General features: G+C 39.8%; 1 protein-coding gene across 1 annotated transcript; it reads right to left on the reverse strand.

Annotated features, from left to right (window-relative positions):
• Positions 1-1,709: 1,709 nt before the first annotated feature.
• ARL5A (ADP ribosylation factor like GTPase 5A) lies at positions 1,710-22,763 on the reverse strand. The gene is made up of 6 exons (XM_065413167.1): positions 22,702-22,763; positions 19,403-19,463; positions 16,999-17,146; positions 14,847-14,930; positions 4,086-4,237; positions 1,710-2,668 (listed from the first exon to the last, which is right to left on the reverse strand). The coding sequence occupies exons 1-6, from the start codon at positions 22,745-22,747 to the stop codon at positions 2,620-2,622; spliced, it is 540 nt and encodes a 179-aa protein (XP_065269239.1). The 5' UTR covers positions 22,748-22,763; the 3' UTR covers positions 1,710-2,619.
• Positions 22,764-23,870: the final 1,107 nt, after the last annotated feature.

The raw sequence follows: 23,870 nt of genomic DNA on the forward strand, positions 1-23,870 counted from the left end.
TTAGAAAAATATTTATAGATTCCCTTCAGCCATGCTATTTATTAGGCAAACATTTTAAGCCATAAAAACCTTGAAGAGGGTAAGAACAGCAAATTCCAACAAAATATTTTAAAGAATTGTATATGAATACGGTTTTGTATTTCATATTCTGTTAATAAGAGTAATTTTTATCTTATAAAAAAACTTTACAATTTAAAAGGAACAGCGATTCAGACAAAAGAATATAGCACTTCAAGCATGAAAGAAAATCTAGAAAAAGAGTAGTCGCGGTACTTGAAGATGAACATTATGAATGTAGTTAAGTTCAGCATTTTATTTTTTGTTAGAGTAGGAAAGCTAAAATTATTCATTTCCGTGTTCTAAGGATGCAAATTTTGTTTCTTGAAAATACCTGCAGATAAAACTAAGAAACAGTCTTTGCATTGTTATTTTTTCCTTAAAACATTTACACATTATGCAATACACCAGTTAGTTAATAACACTGATCTCTGTGCATGCCTTTTATGTAAATAAATGCATGTATGGATTTAAAAAATGGATATAGCCGAACCTCCATCAGCCAATTAGCAAAAGAGATTTCATGACTAGATCAGAAAGTTATACTTCATACTTGGGACAACTCAGCTGTTAAATACACACTTTTGAAGTGGTCTTCATTATTGTCCCCCATGAATACTATGTCAACATTTTAATCAATATAATGCAGTACACAAATAAACTAAACTAATTAAATGGAAACTGGATGTGTTTCACAATCTCATCTTCTAAAGAGGAGTTCAAAACTGCCTTAAAAATTAAACCGGGTTTAAAATGGTCTTGTCCTTAAACTTTTTTTTGTCTAGTTTTACAATATTACTTAAATATACACATGTACAGAATAAGACAGAAAATCTGTGATTATGATTATGCACACATTTCATGATACCAATAACATTTCACACCACCCAAGTGTCATTCTCATGAAGAACCAAAATCCTTTACACCAGTGGTTCTCAACTATTTCTATATTAGGACGCCCACACTCCTCCCATTTACCAATATAGGAAGGACAGGATAGTCATGATTCCCATAATTCTTTGCATATTCCCTATGAATCATGACCATTCAGTTGGGGCCTCAGCATTATGATACTGAAGCATCATTTACATACATCATTTAATTCTGAGTTTTCACATGGACTTCTATAGGAGCAGAATCAAGCATCAGTTACAGTGGAATAGTGTATCCTTTCCGGGGCCGGCTCCAGCGTTTTTGCCGCCCCAAGCAGCCAAAAAAAAAAAAAAAAAAAAAAAAAAAGCCGTGATAGGCGACACTTCGGCGGCAGGTCCTTCCCTCCGCGAAGGACTGAGGGACCCGCTGCTGAATTGCCGCTGAAGAGCCGGACGTGCCGCCCCTCTCCATTGGCCACCCCAAGCACCTGCTTGCGATGTTGGTGCCAGGAGCCGGCCCTGATCCTTTCCTCTCCCCCATGTCAGTCTCTTATACACAGATACAAATAGTTACTTCAGCAATTTTGGATTATCACCAGTCAGTATCCTCTTTCTCTGAAAACATATTAATACAAAATAGACTGTTCTGTAAGATTTCTGGTGAGAACATTATAGCACACTTTTTTGGTCACTTCTTTGCATAAGGAAAACTAAGACACATTTCTCCTTTATTAACGGTGAAGATTTACCCCCTAGATAGGAATCTATCATAAATACTCAACATGATGGCATAAAGCAGAGCACAACACAGGCATTTTTTGGAATGGTCTTATCCAACAAAATGAGAATGCTAACTTTTTGGATTCTTTACCTTTTAGCAAAGAATTGCAGTTAGTTGCCAATACTGAACAAAGTATAAAATCCACATTCAGACACACTATCCCTTTTTGTGATCATTCTTAATTGCAGAGTATATATATGACAAGCATAAAAACCAATAGTCTTAAGAGATTTCACTTTATAAAGAAATGGTGCACCAATTATTTGGTGAAGGTTAGAGCAGTACAGAGAACAAAGGAAAAGCAGTTGTGACATGTCAACAATCTCAACATTAGTACTATTCTCAGTACACTGAGATGCAGTGTTATTCACTTTTTCTTGGAACAGATTTCAGTTAACCTACACTTGAGGTATAAATATACACAAATATGTACAGTACACAGAGGAAAATATTTTTGTATCTGTAGCACATTTGAACAAGTTTTTAAAATACTGGAAAGTCAATACCTATGCCACTGATTTGCTTGCTAATTTACTGGAATAATGAGGCCAACACCTTCAACTAGGAGAGTTATATTGGAATATAAAATGTAAAGTTAAAAATTCCTTCCTCTCACTTCATACTCACCACACATAGTCCTGAGTGGCTTTATCTTGAGAAGAATGTCAACCACCGTTTTTAAACCTATCTTCAGAGTAAACTAATGGGAAAATAAACTAGAGCCTTCATCTTCATCTGTTTTCAAAGAGGTGGTCTTAATATATGTGTGTAGAAAATAAAGTTGAAATCAGTTTATTATAAATACATCTAACCCATTAATTTTGCAGGTTACCATAGGTACAGGTAACCAAGGTATCCATAGGTACAGCACTTTTGTATGCAATGTCGGTGCAAAGAGGTCATTAAAAATCATCTGATTTTAAGTCTTGACATCATCCATTCAAGTCCTTGGCACAATCTGTAAATAAAAATTAAAATATGTATTTTTGCATTAAAAAAACCCTATAAATATTCTGTCATGGTAACTTTAGTCAGAACTCAGACAGCATGTGCTTGTGAAAGTCCTGCAACCTTATCATTTCAATCTACACAACAGTAAAAGTAAGATTGTAAACTTCTCACAATCCCTTAACAATGTGTTTAGGCTTTGAAGGATTAGATTTTTAAATTGGTAAATGTTGGCAAACGATTTCACCACACATACACAAACCAATGAAAAAGATTATCAATAATAAAAATTTACGGAGATTCAAAGAAAGAAAAATGCTACTTGAACTTAGAGTTTGATTTATGGATGTTTTCTTTGTATATTTTAAGATGTGCTATTGGTGATTTGTGTTTTAATGGTTATACAGCTTTAAAACTTTTTGAATCTCAGCATCAACTGTCATTAAATAATTCACTGCAACTGTGAACTCTTAAAAATCGATAGAAATAGAAAAAAGAATCTTAAAAATAAACATTGATATTATTCCTCAAAAATTGAATTCTGCCAAGCCTAAATATGTCACCACAGTGACCTGATGTGACCACATCTAGGGTCAGGTCAGTCTCTGTACCCATCTGAACCATCACTGCTCTGATGACTTTCAAGAGTATCAGTTAGGTTGTGGTTTATATGATGTTAACAAGAAACTAGATTACTGAGCCAACTTAAATTCTATCTGAGCTAGACATGACTATACAACCTAAAGGAAAATGGTAATGAAACATGGAGCCTTTCAGGATACCACTAAAATTCTCCCAAATAACCTCGAATATGAATGCACTCAATTGACACTGTCAGATTTTAAATGCTCTTTTTGAATTTATTTTAAAATAAATTACTAGTGTCACTTTGGAGACTTGGCATTAAAATTTGTCTTCAAGTCACCTTGGTCTCTCTCCATTTTATTTTGCTTATTTCAGTGACAATACCAGAAAAATAGATAAAGGTTTCTTAACTCCCTGGTTCACATAAGCAAGCAGGTGTTCTCTGTAACAGACATATCTGCGTTTCATTGTAACCTGCCACATAACTGCCACTGCTGTGTGCTTTAACAAAGACTAGTGAGGTGAGTTACACCTTTTCAGACGCTAAACAACCCATACACGTAACGAACAGTATCGCTTCACAGTACACGACAGTTATTTCCCAGTGGTACTAAATCTTTGGGGCAGGTCTTTGTTTTTCTTGAATGTTCTATATGGTGCTGAATTTAATACAGGGCACAAGAAGAATTCATGTTTAAAAGGATATAATTTTCAATGTGCCTTGAGAGTCAGGTCTCAGAATGCATAGGTGTGCTAGGGGATGTACGTCAAATAACAGCCTATGTATACCACGATACAGGTACCAAAATTATTCAGAAAGTATTCCCAAGAAGAATTCTTACCCCTCGCCAGTTAGAGCACAGCATGCTTGGATATGCCACTGGTGATCTTTAACTGAAGTTAGTTTCAGAAACTGGGATATTTCAGCTATCGTCATGCACTCTTTAACATCTTGTTTGTTCGCAAAAATAAGCAAACCTGCTTTCTTTAAATCCTACAGAGGAAGAGACAGAAAAATGTTTAGAGGTTTAATTATTTTTCTATTAGGATTTCAAGATTTTTCAGAGTCAAATTAGGTTTCTGATTTGGAAGTGTCTTTATGATATTGAAAACATTTGTGCATGCATCTTTCACTTAAGTGCCAACACACATTCTGCTTTTAGAATTTTGAAAGGCTTCAAAATCCAGAATGAAAACATATTGCCTGTGTTTCTAAGTATAACTGAAACTTACAAAATATGAGAGCAACTGCTAGTCTAACAGTTTCTGATTGGCAATGGAAACATTTGTCATTTTGTTTAGAGAGTTTTTTCCATCTTTAAAATCTATTATGGATCCACAGTGGATCAACAGTTCATTCAAGGGCTCGTGGACAAGGTGCATTAATCTGCACTAGCATTTCACACACAGAGATTATGTCTACACAGCATTTTGGAGTGAGCCTCCCACCCAGGGTCAGACTCAGGCTAGCAAGGTTCACACTAGGGCTCAAAAAAAACAGCGGTAGACAGCATTTTGAAGTTGCAGTTCAGGCTGGAGCTTGGGCTCTCAAGACCATACCACTCCCGAGGCTTCAGAGCCCAAGCTCCAGCCCACGCAGATAGGGGCCACATCCTGAAAGAAATTTTTCCTGAATCACCTCATCTGGACTTCAAAACAACCTTCCAACTTCATCATCCTAAGCAAGCCCCCCCCATAGACTCACAACTCAAAGCAGCACCAGACCCTTCCATAACAGATAAGTGTTAACTACTTATGCTAAACAATCTGTTCCACCTTGTATTTAGCTGAGACAGTGAGTACCTTTTCCAGACTTGAAGTAAGACCTATGTAAGCTTAAAAGCTTGTCTCGGTCACCAACAGAATGTTGGCTCAATAAAAGCTATTGCTTCACCCACCTTGTTTCTCGAATATCCTGGAACCAACACAGCTACAACAACACTGCAAACAGATGTTAATTATGTCAGACCTTGAGTTAACAAAGTCATACAGTCACTACTGGATTGATGCTCCTAAAGCAAAAAAATTGTCTGATAATTGTGACAAACCAATGAAGCTGATGTTGTTTAAAGTTCTAGTTTTCCCTCATTTCCCTCAAATTTGTACAAGCAATACTAAAGCTTCGTTATTTAACTACAAATTAAACATTATATAACCACTACATATTCTAAATGCAACAGACTAGATACTGCAGAAGTTGCCGATTGTAGCATGCAATTTCATCATGGTATATAACTGATATAGTGCATTTTGGATCAAGCAGCCACTGAACCTCAAGACAACTGTTTCATTGATGCTGCATTTAAACTCAAATAGCAAGCTAATATGGAGCAAGGAGCACTGGCCCCATTAATAAATTCTACCATACGTCATGAGACATCTGACTTCTTCCTTCTTATAGTGAAATCGTCTCTCCCACTCCTCCTCCCTTAAGTAAAAATCTTAAGTGAATCCACATGTTCCATAGAATCTCTATGGATAGAAATTTCATGCTCTAATAAGAATATAACATTAGGGATCTATTATAGACCACCTGACCAGGACAGTGATAGTGATGATGAAATGCTAAGGGAAATTAGAGAGGCTATCAAAATTAAGAATCCAATAATAGTGGGGGATTTCCAATTATCTCCATATTGACTGGGAACATTTCACTTCAGGACGAAATGCAGAGATAAAATTTCTCGATACTTTAAATGACTGCTTCATGGAGCAGCTGGTACGGGAACCCACAAGGGGAGAGGCAACTCTAGATTTAGTCCTGAGTGGAGCGCAGGAGCTGGTCCAAGAGGTAACTATAACAGGACCGCTTGGAAATAGTGACCATAATACAATAGCATTCAACATCCCTGTGGTGGGAAGAACATCTCAACAGCCCAACACTGTGGCATTTAATTTCAAAAGGGGGAACTATGCAAAAATGAGGGGGTTAGTTAAACCGAAGTTAAAAAGTACAGTGACTAAAGTGAAATCCCTGCAAGCTGCATGGGCGCTTTTAAAGACACCATAATAGAGGCCCAACTTCAATGTATATCCCAAATTAAGAAACACAGTAAAAGAACTAAAAAAGAGCCACCGTGGCTTAACAACCATGTAAAAGAAGCAGTGAGAGATAAAAAGACTTCCTTTAAAAAGTGGAAGTCAAATCCTAGTGAGGCAAATAGAAAGGAGCATAAACGCTGCCAAATTAAGTGTAAGAATGTAATAAGAAAAGCCAAAGAGGAGTTTGAAGAACGGCTAGCCAAAAACTCCAAAAGGTAATAACAAAATGTTTTTTAAGTATATCAGAAGCAGGAAGCCTGCTAAACAACCAGTGGGGCCCCTTGATGATCGAGATACAAAAGGAGCGCTTAAAGACGATAAAGTCATTGCGGAGAAACTAAATGGATTCTTTGCTTCAGTCTTCACGGCTGAGGATGTTAGGGAGATTCCCAAACCTGAGCCGGCTTTTGTAGGTGATAAATCTGAGGAACTGTCACAGATTGAAGTGTCACTAGAGGAGGTTTTGGAATTAATTGATAAACTTAACATTAACAAGTCACCGGGACCAGATGGCATTCACCCAAGAGTTCTGAAAGAACTCAAATGTGAAGTTGCGGAACTATTAACTAAGGTTTGTAACCTGTCCTTTAAATCGTCTTCCGTACCCAATGACTGGAAGTTAGCTAATGTAACGCCAATATTTAAAAAGGGCTCTAGAGGTGATCCCGGCAATTACAGACCGGTAAGTCTAACGTCGGTACCGGGCAAATTAGTTGAAACAATAGTTAAGAATAAAATTGTCAGACACATAGAAAAACAAACTCTTGAGCAATACTCAACATGGTTTCTGTAAAGGGAAATCGTGTCTTACTAATCTATTAGAGTTCTTTGAAGGGGTCAACAAACATGTGGATAAGGGGGATCCAGTGGACATAGTGTACTTAGATTTCCAGAAAGCCTTTGACAAGGTCCCTCACCAAAGGCTCTTACGTAAATTAAGTTGTCATGGGATAAAAGGGAAGGTCCTTTCATGGATTGAGAACTGGTTAAAAGACCGGGAACAAAGGGTAGGAATTAATGGTAAATTCTCAGAATGGAGAGGGGTAACTAGTGGTGTTCCCCAAGGGTCAGTCCTCGGACCAATCCTATTCAACTTATTTATAAATGATCTGGAGAAAGGGGTAAACAGTGAGGTGGCAAAGTTTGCAGATGATACTAAACTGCTCAAGATAGTTAAGACCAAAGCAGACTGTGATGAACTTCAAAAAGATCTCACAAAACTAAGTGATTGGGCAACAAAATGGCAAATGAAATTTAATGTGGATAAATGTAAAGTAATGCACATTGGAAAAAATAACCCCAACTATACAGACAATATGATGGGGGCTAATTTAGCTACAAGTCAGGAAAAAGATCTTGGAGTCATTGTGGATAGTTCTCTGAAGATGTCCACGCACTGTGCAGAGGCGGTCAAAAAAGCAAACAGGATGTTAGGGATCATTAAAAAGGGGATAGAGAATAAGACTGAGAATATATTATTGCCCTTATATAAAATCGATGGTACGCCCACATCTCGAATACTGCGTACAGATGTGGTCTCCTCATCTCAAAAAAGATATATTGGCACTAGAAAAGGTTCAGAAAAGGGCAACTAAAATGATTAGGGGTTTGGAACGGGTCCCATATGAGGAGAGATTAAAGAGGCTAGGACTCTTCAGCTTGGAAAAGAGGAGACTAAGGGGGGATATGATAGAGGTATATAAAATCATGAGTGATGTGGAGAAAGTGGATAAGGAAAAGTTATTTACTTATTCCCATAATACAAGAACTAGGGGTCACCAAATGAAATTAATAGGCAGCAGGTTTAAAACAAATACAAGGAAGTTCTTCTTCATGCAGCGCACAGTCAGCTTGTGGAACTCCTTACCTGAGGAGGTTGTGAAGGCTAGGACTATAACAGCGTTTAAAAGAGAACTGGATAAATTCATGGTGGTTAAGTCCATTAATGGCTATTAGCCAGGATGGGTAAGGAATGGTGTCCCTAGCCTCTGTTTGTCAGAGGGTGGAGATGGATGGCAGGAGAGAGATCACTTGATCATTGCCTGTTGGTACACTCCCTCTGGGGCACCTGGCATTGGACACTGTCGGTAGACAGGATACTGGGCTAGATGGACCTTTGGTCTGACCCGGTATGGCCGTTCTTATGTTCTCCCCCAATTTCCTTTTTGAAGTCATATTCTTGCCTAAAAGTATTGCATGAAAACCAGTTAGTAAACATCTGATGCAATAGCAAAACTTCTGAGTTTTGCTTTGCATATGATAGGCACCTAATATTACATTTAGTTCTTCTCAAAGAACTAAGTTACCTCTCTTCTGGCTTTCACCCACAACCACACCATCTGTCATAAACAAATAGATGGTAGATTAATCTGTCAGAGTTAAATACTGAAATCTCATATGTGGACTACAAAATGGAGGTCAAAGTTAAAGGAAGAACTGCTCTTGTTTGCTCTTAAACATTTCTATAGAATACCATGATCACTTATAACGATATTCAGGTTAGAGGATGAAATATTTTCCCCTCCCCTCTCTACTAACAGTAGACATTTAGTTATAAAAATATCAGAGTGCTGATCTTCAGCTTGGCCTATATTGTGCCACCTGATTACTTTGTACACAGGTCTCCATTTTATGTGGCTGTATTTCATCTTATTACTCCACATTAATGCCAGTTTTACATTTAGTAAACCTAAAACCTTAAATATAATCAGAAATTTAAATTTATTAAATTAAAATTTTCAACACATCAAATTGGAACCACTTACAAGAGAAAACAGGTAAATGAACCTCAGTTATACCCGACTAAGTAACTACATATCCTTAGTAAAAACGAAGGCTGCCATCCTGTAGTGTGTGGGCAGACTGCTGCATCACTGCAGAGGCTCAATGGTACTTCATGCAGGTGCAGCTGTCTACCAATCTGCTACGCAATGAGGGATCGTGGCCTAATACTCTTTATTAGCTGATCACACAACAAAAGACCACCTTGTCACTAACATGTAGTGCCTGGGAAGATTCAACTTTTTAAGAAACATTCATCTTTTATAAATTCCATGAGGTGTGAGGCAAGAGGGTACCATGGGGAGAATGAAAGCCTTTAACTTGAATATTAAAGTTTTAATAGAACATGACATATACAGTACAATTTCAGGCCTGAAAATAACTGTTTTTAAAGGGACATTGTCAATTTGCAAGTCACATTTCCACCTGAAGTGTTTGTATCTATTAATTCTACAAGTAATCACTAAAGTTACTACTATACATGAAAGATTAGAGGAAAATTTTGTTTTATTCTTAGGGTTTTTTTTTTTTTTTTTTTTTTTTTTTTTTTAAACTTTGTGCATTTATAGACTCAGGCCTGGTCTACACTAACCCCCAACTTCGAACTAAGGTACGCAACTTCAGCTACGTGAATAACGTAGCTGAAGTCGACATACCTTAGTTCGAACTTACCGCGGTTCAGACGCTGTCCACACGCGGCAGGCTGGCTCCCCGTCGACTCCGCGGTACTCCTCTCGCCGAGCTGGAGTACCGCAGTCGATGGCGAGCGCTTCCGGGATCGATTTATCGCGTCCAGACCAGACGCGATAAATCGAACCCGGAACTTCGATTCCCAGCCGCCGAACTAGCGGCTGGGTGTAGACAAGGCCTCAGACTCATAGACTTTAAGGTCAGAAGGGACCATTACGATCATCTAGTCTGACCTCCCGCATGATGCAGGCCACAAAAGCTGACCCACCCACTCCTGGAATAATTCTCTCCCTTGACTCAGCTGTTGAAGTCCCCAAATCATGATTTAAAGACTTCAAGTCGCAGAGAATCCTCCAGCAAGCGACCCCTGCCCCATGCTGCGGAGGAAGGCGAAAAACCTCCAGGGCCTCTGCCAATCTACCCTGGAGGAAAATTCCTTCCCGACCCCAAATATGGCGATCAGCAGAACCCCAAGCATGCAGGCAAGATTCTCCAGCCAGACCCACATTGACCATTGATACTAATTACCAGCGATGGCATGTTATTGACTTATTGACTAAAATCACGTTATCCCATCAAACCATCCCCTCCATAAACTTATCAAGCTTAATCTTAAAGCCAGAGAGGTCTTTCGCCCCCACCGTTTCCCTCGGAAGGCTGTTCCAGAACTTCACCCCTCTGATGGTTAGAAACCGTCGTCTAATTTCAAGCCTAAACTTCCCGACGGCCAGTTTATATCCATTTGTTCTCGTGTCCACATTAGTACTAAGCTGAAATAATTCCTCTCCCTCCCTGGTATTTATCCCTCTGATATATTTAAAGAGAGCAATCATATCCCCCCTCAGCCTCCTTTTGGTTAGGGTAAACAAACCGAGCTCGAGTCTCCTTTCATACGACAGGTTTTCCATTCCTCGGATCATCCTAGTGGCCCTTCTCTGTACCCGTTCCAGTTTGAGTTCATCCTTTTTAAACATGGGAGACCAGAACCGCACACAGTACTCCAAATGAGGTCTCACCAGTGCCTTGTATAACGGGAGCAGCACCTCCTTATCCCTACTAGAAATACCTTGCCTAATGCATCCCAAGACCGCATTAGCTTTTTTCACGGCCACGTCACATTGCCGACTCATAGTCATCCTGCGATCAACCAAGACTCCGAGGTCCTTCTCCGCCTCCGTTACTTCCAACAGATGCGTCCCCAGCTTATAACTAAAATTCTTGTTAGTCATCCCTAAATGCATCACCTTACACTTCTCACTATTAAATTTCATCCTATTACTATTACTCCAGTTTACAAGGTCATCCAAGTCTCCCTGCAGGATATCCCGATCCTTCTCCGAATTGGCAATACCTCCCAACTTTGTGTCATCCGCAAACTTTATCAGCCGACTTCTACATTCGGTTCCGAGGTCAGTAATAAATAGATTAAATAAAATCGGACCCAATGTGAGTATATCAATGATGTGAGTATAGATAGTTCCTAATGCACTGCCTTTCTTAAGCCCTAAAAGGTTTTTGATCCATTTCACCTCTTCTGCTATTACTGGAAAGCAACGGAGTACACTGACTGAAAGGGGAAGCAGAGGTTCTAAATATGTTTGGTGTTGCTACTCTCAGCCTGCCCAAAAGACTCTCCTAAACAGAGTTGTTTATTCTGCTAACATTAAGCATTTACGGATTTTTACTATCCGAGTGCTATATAAGAAAGTATATATTTTAATTGATTAAATTACAACAAAATCAAATGGACAGTATTCCCTTAAGCAAGCCTTACATTTCATTAACAGCTGTGCACAGGATGCAGGTAGCAGTACAGTAGAACCTCAGAGCTACAAACACCAGAGTTACAAACTGACCGGTCAACCACACCCCTCATTTGGAACTGGAAGTGCACAATCAGGCAGCAGAGATGGGGGAAAAAGCAAATATAATACAGTACTGTGTTAAATGTAAACTACTAACAAAATAAAGGGACAGTTTAAAAAACATTTTTTTTGGACAAGGTAAGGAAACTTTTTCCATGGTTGTTTCATTTAATTTAAGACGGTTAAAAGCAGCATTTTTCTTCTGCACAATGAAGTTTCAAAGCTGTAGTAAGTCAACATTCAGTTGCAAACATCTGAAAGAACCATAATGTTTTGTTCAGTTATGAACATTTCAGAGTTATGAACAACCTCCATTCCCAAGGTGTTCATATCTGAGGTTCTACCGTACTTCAAGAAAGTCAGTATGTTCCTGAAACTTATGACCTATATGTGACCCCAAGCAAGTTACTTCACTTTCCCCATCTGTAAATTGAGAATGATGAAACTTATCACTAGAATTTGTGTATTTTTTTTAATGTTCATATGTAATCTGCTATGATCCCGAGGTTGGTGGGTATTACCACCATTTGTCATATAGGGAAAAGAGAAGTGAAACAGCTTGACTAAGGCCAAACGTGACTCAGTGGCAGGATTAGTATTCAGGAACCTCTTGCGCCAAACCTTCTGCTCCTTCCTTTAGCCCACCCAGACAAGTTCTTTACTGGCAGTAAGAGGACATGTTCCCTTCTCCTGAAGAACTTACAGTATAAATAACTGAGAACAAAGTTGGGTCCTATATCCGGTCAGCTAAAGCATCAATGGATATTAGATGTAACCAGAACAAAAAGTGTCTTTATAATTATGACTGGCATCTGTAAATCATTACCCTAAGTGCTAATCATGAACTGCTTTTTGGGTAGGAAAATAAACAAAATTAATCTAATGGTAGGCACAAATGCAAGTCTCTTAAATAGTATATCAATTGTATGACACTGGGTAACTAAAATATTAACTACAACAGCCTCCTTGTAAAGCATTTCTCATTTATACTGGCGATCTTCCCTTCCCTCCAACATGGGTATTTTCTGCTATCTAAAAAGAAAAAGCTGGTTTGCAAGAGGCATCTGAATCATTTGTGGCATTTTCATTTAGAAATACTATATTGGTCTCATTCGTCTCCTTTATCAAAGGATTCTTCTGTGGTTTCACTAGAGAGAGAGAGATACTGTGTTCTCATTTAGTCAATTATCACATATGAATTATTTAATTATCTTTCTAGGGCTTCAATATTTACCCACAGCCTTGTAAGTTGTTTTAATGTTTTCTGGTCAATTTTATTCTTTTAATTCAGTTTCAATACTCAAAATATTCCCAATATTTTTAGAAAGAATCAGATGTACTCAATTTTATTTTTTGAGTCAGCTCACAGAAGACCTCTCCAAGCCTAAGTATCAGCTTGCTTTTGGTTTTGTTAAGTAAAACTACAAGATTAAGCTATTTGTTGCACAGAAAGAAGCTTGAGTTATTCAACAAGGAAAACAATTCTGACCTCATTCAAAAAAAATAAAATAAAAAAAAAGGTGGGCGGGAATGGGGAAGGAACTGAGTAATGGAAACCTTTTCTGTTTCTCTACCCTCACCTGCTTGCAGCAGCCAAGAGCTTCTGGAGTGATAGATCAGTGTTCTGGCTGTTCCCTGCTAGCGATATCTATATCTATATATACACACACACACATATAGACATAAAAAGATGGAACCCCTAATCAAGGTCTGGGGACAGCACCCTGGTACTTCCCAGCAGCCATGGATGGGTTCATATAAGTGCTGCCCTTGGACTTTGGGCTACCCTCCGCCCTGCTCTTTATCTACCTCCAAACAGCAGGTTTAGTCATCCAACTAATAGTTATGTGCTTTCCAAGTCAGGCATTCAGAATTATGTCATGTACACTACAGACAGATACACTTTCTTGAATTTACTTTACTGTATAGAAGAGAGTCACTAATTTTTTAAGATCACAACATTGTGCAGAAAGATTTCTTAAAATAGTTATGTTTTCTTATCAAGATCTTTTTCAGTCAAACTTGTACATATCTCAGAAATTAAACCTTTTGTTCCTGCTTACTCCTGGGACAATTCCTCTAACATAGTTAAAGGTCTAGATAAGCCATCCTGTATCCATATTTCACAATAAAATGCTGACTTATAAAAACTGAAAACACAGTTTATACTATCTTTATACTATTTACATTATTACATATTTCTTGATAGAATTTCAAGTCAGGACCCAGGAACAGCTGTCTAAATCTGAGTAATCTCAGCTCTTACCCACAACAAATAATCACTTATATTTCCTAGGGATAAATTCCTGATTATTAATGAAAGTAGCTAAGGGAAAGGACATCGGTGTCAGGAATTAATGAAGTTGGTCCAAAGCAAGATTTGAACAAAGAAATTGATCTGGAAGAGTGGGTCTCTATATGGGAAAGAGGATATACATCTTCATTTTGTGTAGTTAAAAGAAAATTGTTATACAATATAGATGGATCTTAACTGCAGTCAGATGCCATCATATCTTTGCTAGTAGGGAGGTGCTCTGTTAGAGAGGTTGCAGGGAAAGGGTAACATATTTGCACATGTGGTGGTTGAATTAGACAGTTTTGGGAGGACATCATTAAAGAGATTCATCTATGACAAAATGTCAGCTTCCTAGAGAACCCTAGTGCTCTGGCAGAAGATACACATTTCAAACAGAATGACAAATTAATTTATTTTTTACTGTTAGCAGGAAGAATTAGTATTGCACATTATTGGAAAAATATGACTTCTCTTATGGAATTGTGGTACAGTAAAATATGGACTGTCCTTGTAAAGGAAAACACTTTCATAACAAGTATGTACACAAGAGAAGGGCTAAAAAGAGGATAGGTATTTTGAAATCTCAGCACCCTTTTTAGCATATTCAGAAGAGGAGGGTTTCCCAACCGGCGTGCCACAAACTTTTTTTAATATTATTTTTTTTTTAATATTAACTTGATCTTGAATAAGCAATGTATGATGTAGCATGTTAATGTTTTATTGTAACTTTGCCTTAATAAAAAGTTTTTTAAAAAAAGTTATGTTGTAGTAGGGAAACAAGAGAGGAAAAAAGAGAAGAGTCAAACTCGTTTTTTGTAAATATATTTACAAATAGCCAAGTGTGTTAGGTAAATAATACATTCACATGCTATTTATTTGTGAGAAAAACAGTTGTAAATATTCACCAAAAATGTAAAAACACTACTCACCTCATGTGCTAACATTTTATAAAGTTCTTCTTTAGTTACAGAAATTCTCTCTCTGTCTGTGCTGTCTACAACAACGATGACAAACTTTAAAGGGTAAAAAATGATCAGTAAACAAATACATAGTGTGCATACTCTTAAACAAGTTTAATAGATGTGCACCCTGGGTCATAAGCAAAGTGTTAACTTCCTCCCTCATAGGTAGGCCCCTACTAAATTCACGGCCATGAAAAACACGTCATGGACCATGAAATCTGGTCTTTGCGTGCTTTTACCCTATACTATACAGATTTCAAGGAGGAGACCAGAGTTTCTCAAACTGGGGGTCCTGACCCAAAAGGGAGTTGCAGGAGGTCAAGGTTATTTTAGGGAGGTTTCAGTATTGCCACCCTCAATTCTACGCTGCCTTCAGAGCTGGGTGGCTGGAGAGCAGTGGCTGTTGGCTGGGCGTCCAGCTCTGAAAGCAGCACCCCACCAGCAGCAGCGCAGAAGTAAGGGTGGCAATACCATACCACGCCATCCTCACTTCTGCGCTGCTGCCTTCAGAGCTAGGCGGCCGGAGAGTTGCGGCTGCTAACAAAAGGCCCAGCTCTGCAGGCAGCAGTGAGAAGTAAGGGTGACAATACTTCTGTGCTGCTGCTGGCGGCGGCCCTGCCTTCAGAGCTGGGCTCCTGGTGAGCAGCCTCTGCTGTTCAGGTGCCCAGCTCTGAAGGCAGCGCCGCCATCTGCAGAAGCGCAGAAGTAAGGGTAGCAATACCACAACCCCCGTACAATAACCTTGCGACCCCCCACAATTCCTTTTTGGGTCAGGACTTCTACAATTACAACACCGTGAAATTTCAGATTTAAGTAGCTGAAATCATGAAATTTGCTATTTAAAAATCCTAGGACTGTGAAATTGACCAAAATGGACTGTGAATTTGGTAGAGCCCTACTCATAGGCATATTACAGTTCTGTCCACAAATCAATGGTTCGTTGATAATTCTAGTATTAAAATATTTGTAATTTATGTTTAAGTTTGTATACTAATAAATTTGGCATGCAAAATTATTTATTATTTTATTTAAGTCCTCTTTAAATTGTTTATTTCTACAATTCAGGAAGCCTGCTCTGTTATCATGGCTTTGGATTTCACTTTTGCCCATTTTAACTGAACAATTGTTTCTTAAGTTTCTGTAAGCATTTAGGGTGAAATCCTGGTCCCACTGACTTCAAATGAGGTCAGGATTTCATCCTTAATAAACTACAATTTTAGGGGTAGATTTTCAGTGGCACAGAGACACCCAATTCCCATTGACTGTAATTGATATGCTCTTACAAGAGCAGCACACTAACTCGCCGAATTCCTTCCCCCACCTGCCCTGCTATTTTGCAATGAAATGACTAGCAATTATTTTAAAAGGGAGAGTGGGTAGCCTGTGCTAGGGTCACACACATGCCCTCCCCAACCCCCATGTCAAGTAAAAGCATGCAGCTGGAAGACAGGAAATCTAGAGTTACATGCACATCTGAGTCACTTGAAAATGGCCAAACAGTTACAGTTTTTATGATGATTAAATCATTTTTCAGAAGCGAAGTTTCTTCATTATTTGGTCCAGGGGCAGAGTACAGAACATTTAGCACTGAAGGAAAAACATGTTGGGAGGAACTGACAACCTTGACAATGCAGCAAAGGTTCCAATTTAACTACATAGAGTTTCTGATATCACCAATTATGTACTTTTCTTAGTTAAAGATGCATGAATATTGGTGATGTATATGTTGAAAGAGTTCAGTGTGGGTTTTGTGCCTGATTAAGATTGTCTGTGAAAAGCATAAGGGGAATTTTCACATGTGATTATTCTCATTTTTAAAAAGGGTACCTTACATGGAAAAGTTCTTACTTTTTTTGATGGTTAGTTTCTGGTTCTTTTAAATTATACTGTTTTGTTATGTAGCTTATGGGATATATAGGTGTGAACTGGAACCGCATGCTAAGAAGATGACATACAAATTGAAATACAAGCATCCAGAATGTCTACAAGTGCTACAGTAATATTTGAAATGGAGTAAGATATAAACTTTAGTTAACCAAACTCTCTCTTGGATTATTCATAAAGAGGTTATTTTAATTCCTTATAAGAACATATCTTCCAATAGGGAATAAACTCTTACCTCTGTGTTTGTATAATAAGTATTCCATGAAGATCGAAGAGATTCTTGCCCTCCAATATCCCACATTAGAAAACGTGTGTTATTAACCACTATTTCTTCTACATTGCTGCCTATTGTAGGAGAAGTATGCACCACTTCATTCATAGAACTACAAAAGGAAAAGAATGACTGATCAAAAACTGCATACGCAATATTGACAAAAGTCAACTGTATTTGGAGATGCACGGTCACACATACTAGACCACAAAATTGGCCCATTTTTTAAAAACTAAAATGGACAGTTGTCTCAGACTGGAAGGCTCATCTGCAGAATTGTGGTAGGCATTCCTTGACGCAACAGAAGGGGTGGGGTGAAGAAAAGAAACAGCAGATGAATGATTTACTGTTTGACTTCCAGTGAACAAATCTGCACAATCAGTAACTATAAAACTGAGGGCTTGTCTACACTACCTGCCGGATTGGACCTGTCTACACTACCTGACACTGAGCGCTCTCCCGTCGACTCCAGTACTCCACCAGAACGAGAAGCATAAGTGGAGTCGACGGAAGAGCGTCAGCTGTCGACTTACCACAGTGAAGACACCACGGTAAGTAGATCTAAGTATGCCGACTTCACGTAGCTGAAGTTGCATATCTTAAATTGATCCCGTGTGGTAGTGTAGACAAGCCCTCAGAGAGCACTTCTTTTTTACTCTGTTTTAAGGGCTTCCACTGCTTAAGAGTGGATAGAAAAACGTCAATTCCCCCACCACGATGAAACTTGGCACATTGTAGCTCAGTCTGGGAGAGAATGATTATTCTTCTCCAACTCTGAAATAAAAAGAATGGTGCTAAACAACTTGATTTATAAGATTGCTGAAAAATAATAATAAATAATAATAAAAGAAAACCAAGACAACCCCATCCCAATATACTGTATCAGTTCTCCTCCTCCCTTTGCCTAAACCCACCCCCATAAGTCAAAAACCACAAGTTAAAGAAGAAAATGTTTTGAGGAAAAACCAAGATATTTTAAAATACTGTTTTAAATCAACTCAGTACATCAACTGATGGACTTAGTTGCCAAGACAACCAAAGTAACACATTAGCAGTATCCATGAGTATCCAATGCAGGGATTCAAAGTAAATGAAATGTATTGCAGTACTGCCCACACAAAAACATTTTCAAGGAAAATGAAGCATTTTCAAGAACTTGCTTATGATTACTATTGTTTCCATAAACTGACCAGTGCACTTGACAAAAATAAAAAGACTGTCTAAAGTTTTCCAATTTCTTCTAAGTCTTCGGTTGCGCGGAGAGAGATTTGAGTCTTGAAACGCTGTTAGAACATTATTTGAACAGAATCCAGCAGTAGTATTCTGGGAACGAATCCCCACTGCCCAGTGGTATATGAGCATGTAATAAGTGATTTCATCATAACATACATTTGTAAGGAAGATGAAATAAGGGCAGGGTCGGAACAGGAGGATTAGAGCAAGAGGTAGAAGGGAATAATGAAAATGACAGAGCAAGACACCTTTGGTTGAATTTTATTTTTCTGGCTTTTATTGTGCTAATGTACTCTGAGGTTGCAAATACTGCCTGGGCTTTGAGTTTCAAACAAAACATTAAAAGAGTTATAAATACATCTATTTTGAACAAAATCCAAAACATAAGCTTATGGTGTAACCTAGATGACAATAGCCCTTTAAACACTCCTTGAACAGTTTTTGGGATTGAGTCAAAAGAGTTTTCATAGAATATCGGGGTGGGAAGGGACCTCAGGAGGTCATCTAGTCCAACCCCCCTGCTCAAAGCAAGATCAATCCCCAACTAAATCAGTTTTCAAAATACTGAAGTGCTTACTGTGAAAAAGATACGACTCCATATTAAAAAAAAACCCTGTAACATGGATTGGTTGACCAAACCACCTCTAATCTTCAACACAAACAGCTTTTACTAACATGGATCTTACCCCAGGGCCTCATTCCTGGCTGACTTTTAGGCACTAGATAGTAACAACACTTCCACAAAATGTATGAATCTCAGTAACTTTGTGCATACTGGTGGTCCCTGACATAATAGTGGCTATACATTATAAATGCCATTAAGATCCTGAATTCTGACCAGCAAATAGCCATAGCTTGTTATGGTGCATTGATATTTATGACACCGTTCATTAAATATAAGTAGCTCCAAACCCTGCTGATGGGCCAGAATCAGTTGCTTTCTAACCAGTCAGACAACAGGATTTCCCAATACCATTTTTATGTATGAAACGATCACCACCTATGCTCAGTGTGTTGCTCTTAAACTGACGTGAGGAAACAAAAGGCGTTAATGAAAAGTCAGAGCAAGATGCAGAGTGGATTTCTCAAAAATACATTAATATTTTTTGCCAGCGAATTCATAGTATGTACTTACAACTGGTAAAGGATGGTTGTTTTTCCTGCATTATCCAGACCAACAATGATTACTTTGTGCTCTGAAATAAAAATTTAATTGGTAAGTCACAGTTACCATTGTAGCTAATAACACTTTAGCGCTTTTCAGCGAAGAGTTCACACTGGTGCTTGTTTTAAATTAAAAAAAAAAAAAAAAAAAAGCACACGCATCAAAGCACGTTGTATACATAGATAGAGACACATGGTAACATGAACTATCACTGCTTTTGCTGTCTTCCCTCTATTTTTTGTAACACCTAGTTGTTGAGTGTTCTCTTAACTAAATTAAGTCCTTCAGACAGGGACGGTCTTACTATACATTTGTATAGCACACAACACAATTGGGCCTTGATCATTTTTTTGGAGCCTCTTATAAGCAAATTCATTTTGAAACCAAATGCCATCCTCAACCAAGTATTTATATTCATTCAGCATCTCTTATTTCCTATTTACCAAAATGTAAATTGAAGAAGAAGTGGTATTGTTGGGAGCTACTCACCATGGACTAAAGTACACAACTTTACTCAGTTTTATTCACTTCAAAGAAAATGTACATGTGAGTAAGGGCTCATCAATGTGAGCAAGGGTATTCTTTTGCCCAAGTGGTCTACAGACATGCTAAAAATCAAGCCATTGAAGTATACCCAAACCTCAACTACAGCAGTAATTCCTCCCATTACGGCTGCAATTGTTCTAAAACAGGGGGTCACGTAAGTGCCTTTTTGTTTTTAATCAATATTGTGTGGTTTTGAAGAGCTGTTTTATAGCCCAGAGGGTATAAATTCAAGTTTGAATAACTTGGCATAACTGCACAATATTGTAAAAAAATGGCTGATTACCTGACCCCCTGTAAGTAGGCGCTTTTGTTTCAGGTGTGATGTCGCCAGCATACTGGATGCTAGGAAATCACCTGGAGCAGAAGACCTGCAGTGGAGCTGGATATTGCAATAAAGACAAAAAAGTGGGGTTTAAAAGTTTTTGTGCTGAATGGATAATGCTCTGACTATGGGGGCCATTCAGCATGTATGTATAAAGTTGTATAAATTCATTTGAAAAGCAACTTTAAAGGAGCTTACAAATTCTACTTACAGAAAAGTTAACATGCATTTTATGTGATATTAGAGATCTTTCAGAAGAAAGTGGCATTAGGAACAAAATATATTCTTTCTAAAATAAGCAGTTTTCATGACAGCTATTAAGACTTACTGACTGTCACTAATAAAACATACATTAAGCAACAAGACCCGACAGAGCATACTCAGCAGTATGGTATGATTGTATGTATATTATTGCAATTATAATATTGATGTTAAAAATAAGTTTTATAAATTTGGGGATGAGCAAAATATTTATGAGATACCTTTTTGGCTCCACCCAATGCTGCTCAGAATCTCAGTTACATCTTAGTCATGGCTACAGGTGGCACTAATGCTCCCTACTTAGTCCAGCTAGCTTTTTTTTTTTTAAACACACAAATCGAAAGACAAATTGCAGATAGCTTAATACCGTGAATAAGGTTAAAAAATAAAACACTAGCCATGAAAGAGGCTGCTAATTAACAGAAAACTAATGTGGAACACAAGATATTCAGATATTCTAATTGTTACATCTAGTTAAAAAAATTAGACAACGCAAAAAAATTACATAAGAAACTCTTTCATTACTACCTGATAAGGCAAAATTCAAACTCAAAGAGAGAAAAAAAAAAAAAAAACTACTTTGCTTTGTAGAGTTTGTATCTATTATGGTTACAAGTAACCTAAGATTATTTTAAACTACAAGAAGTAATTTTTTTAAAGCAACTTATTCACTTTTTGCATTTGACAGCAGTTTGCTTAGTCAGTTTTATTTTTTCCCTTGTGCAGGTTAGTCGCTTCCTTTTCTCCTGAAAAAAAAACCCTAAATACAGCAGAGAAGCAGAAAAACTCACAAACACGTTAACTAAAAGTTTTCTGAAGTATTTTGCAGTTTGCCTTATTCTGACCACAGAATGCATATCTGAGCAGTGTACTGTGATAAGTGTCACCCTGTCTCATTTAAGAAATTTATCAAACTAGGATGTGTGTTATGCTCACTACTTATTTATTACTTGACCCAGTATAAAAATTGTGATTTGGACACTTTTCATAATTCCTGAAACATCTCCATGTCTGTAGCACTTTCATGAAGCAGTATGTCATATCTGTCATTAAAGGAGTGCTGTTTTGAGTATATGTTTTCTCCATCTGCACTTCTCTGCCTAATTTCTACAAATCACTTCTGTACCTTTATTCTCTTCTGCCAACTCTTGTCTCTGCCTTTAAACACATTAGAGAGGGACAACTATTAAGTAATGTTCAGCAAATAAAACATAATATGTGGAGTTCATTTGTAAAGATTACTAGCCAACTTTTCTGTTAAAACTCACAAGCAATTGGACTAGTTATTCCATGGACTAGGGAATATTGGATGAGAGTAACATAGCAGGAATTGTTCTGAATCTAATCTACTGAAGGAAGGAAACGTTATGTGGCACCATAAGAAGTTGTATTTGGTTCATACTTAAATAATTCATCTCTTAGCCTTCAAGTACTCTGTGATCTTCACAGAGCATTTTTCCTAAACAAAAACTAAACTAGGTTTTGTAGACTCATTAAGGCAAAAGTCACTACTATAGAGATGCAGAGAAACAAGTTTACTAATACAATCAGAGAACGCTTGATACAAAGAAGTTAATGATACAGCTTATTTCTTGAGCCGGTGCTTGCCTTTTTGGAAAAAATAACAATCAAACGTAATATGAGCAGAAAAGGAACGTGGTGTATTTTAGCCAAAAACGGAGCGACCCAGTGCTGCTTTCTGACCCTTCTCGCTCCTCTGTGAATGTCAGAGTCCAGCTGCAGTATGAGGAGTGACCCCATCTGCTCCCCACAAGCGCTTCTGAGTCACAGCTGGGACACGAGAGCGCCTCCTGCTCGCTCTTTAGCCCTGCACGCCTCAGCACTTCGACGGGGAACCTGGACTCGGGTCTGCCCGGCTCAGCCTGCTCCGCTCCCGCTGCGGGCGGTGCATCGCTGATGCCGCAGGAGCGCTGGGTTCCACGGAGCACCTGCCCTGGGTGCGGGCGGCGAGCGTGACACGTAAACGGAGCGAGCCCGAGCACAGAGCCGGCCTGCCGGGATCACTGCTCCCGGCACAGCCACAGCGGACCCCCGGGACGCCTCCACCGGGCCCCGCTTCCTCCCCCAGGAGAGCCCCCACCCCCCAGCCGAGCTAGCGGCCCCGGACCGAGCCCCTCACCCTGGTGGTTGAACAGCCTCCAGATCCTGGTGAAGAGGATTCCCATCCTCGGGCGGCCCCGACCCCGCGGCAGCTCCCGTCTCCTCTGGGCTCCGCGGCTGCTCTCCCTGCTGGGCCCAGGGCGGCTCAGTCCCGGCCCCTGTCCCGCGCTACCCGAGGAGGTGGCAGGCTGAGGCCGCGCCGGGCCCGCTGGGGCTGCGCACTCCTGGCCGTGCAGCCCCCGCTCACGGACATCGCCACTAGCCCAGCTCCCTTTTCCGATTCGCCTTCCCGACCACGGCTTCCAGGGGGGGTATAAAATACAACGAGTCGCTCCTCCGGGCCACCGTCCACCCGAAGGGCCGAGCGAACGAGAGAGGGGCGTGACGCTATTAAAGAGTCATTTGCATACCACGGCCCGCCCCCTAGTAGGCGAGTTCCGCGAATGGGCAGAGACGTGCACGTGACTCATTTTACTTTAGCGGCCCCAGGGTACTGAACGAGCCGTCGCGCGCGCTCCGCCTGCAGCCCGGGCAGCTTCGGTGGAGGCTGGGCCCTTGAGTGCGGGGCCGATCCAGGGCAATGGGCGTGTGGCCTCCGCCAGCCATAGGGCCTGCCCCTTACAGCACCCACACCCCGCCCCCCCAGCGCCCTGCCCACCCAGCAGCGCCACTGGGGCCGCCGTCCCCCATGCCGAGCGTCGCCCCTGCCAGCGCTCGTGACCGCCTGCCGCCCTGGCAACCGCCATAACCGCCCCCTTCTAACTTCTGTAACTGCCCCATGTCCCCTGCCAACCGCCCCGACTGCCCCTCCTCATCCCTGCCAACCCACCGCTGCACTTGCCCATTGCTCCCTGCCACCTCGCTGCGCTTGCCCCAGACCACTGCCAGGACTGCCCCTCAGTCGCCCCCTACTAGCTGCTGCTGTGTCTACCCCTTGCTCCCTGCCAACCACCACCATGCCATGAGTGCCCAGAACCACCCGTGCCACGCTGCAGAAAACACCACGTGTGACTGTGGACAAGAGAAAGGCAGCGTTGCCAACTCTTGATTGAATCAAGTCTCACAGTGTTGGGGTGTTTTTCTTAAAGCCCAACTTTCTGGAGCCAGGTGATTAGATGACAGGTTTCAGAGTAGCAGCCGTGTTAGTCTGTATCCGCAAAAAGAACAGGAGTACTTGTGGCACCTTAG

The sequence above is a fragment of the Emys orbicularis genome, chromosome 11 (assembly GCF_028017835.1).
Source record: "Emys orbicularis isolate rEmyOrb1 chromosome 11, rEmyOrb1.hap1, whole genome shotgun sequence".
Lineage (NCBI taxonomy): Eukaryota > Metazoa > Chordata > Testudines > Emydidae > Emys > Emys orbicularis.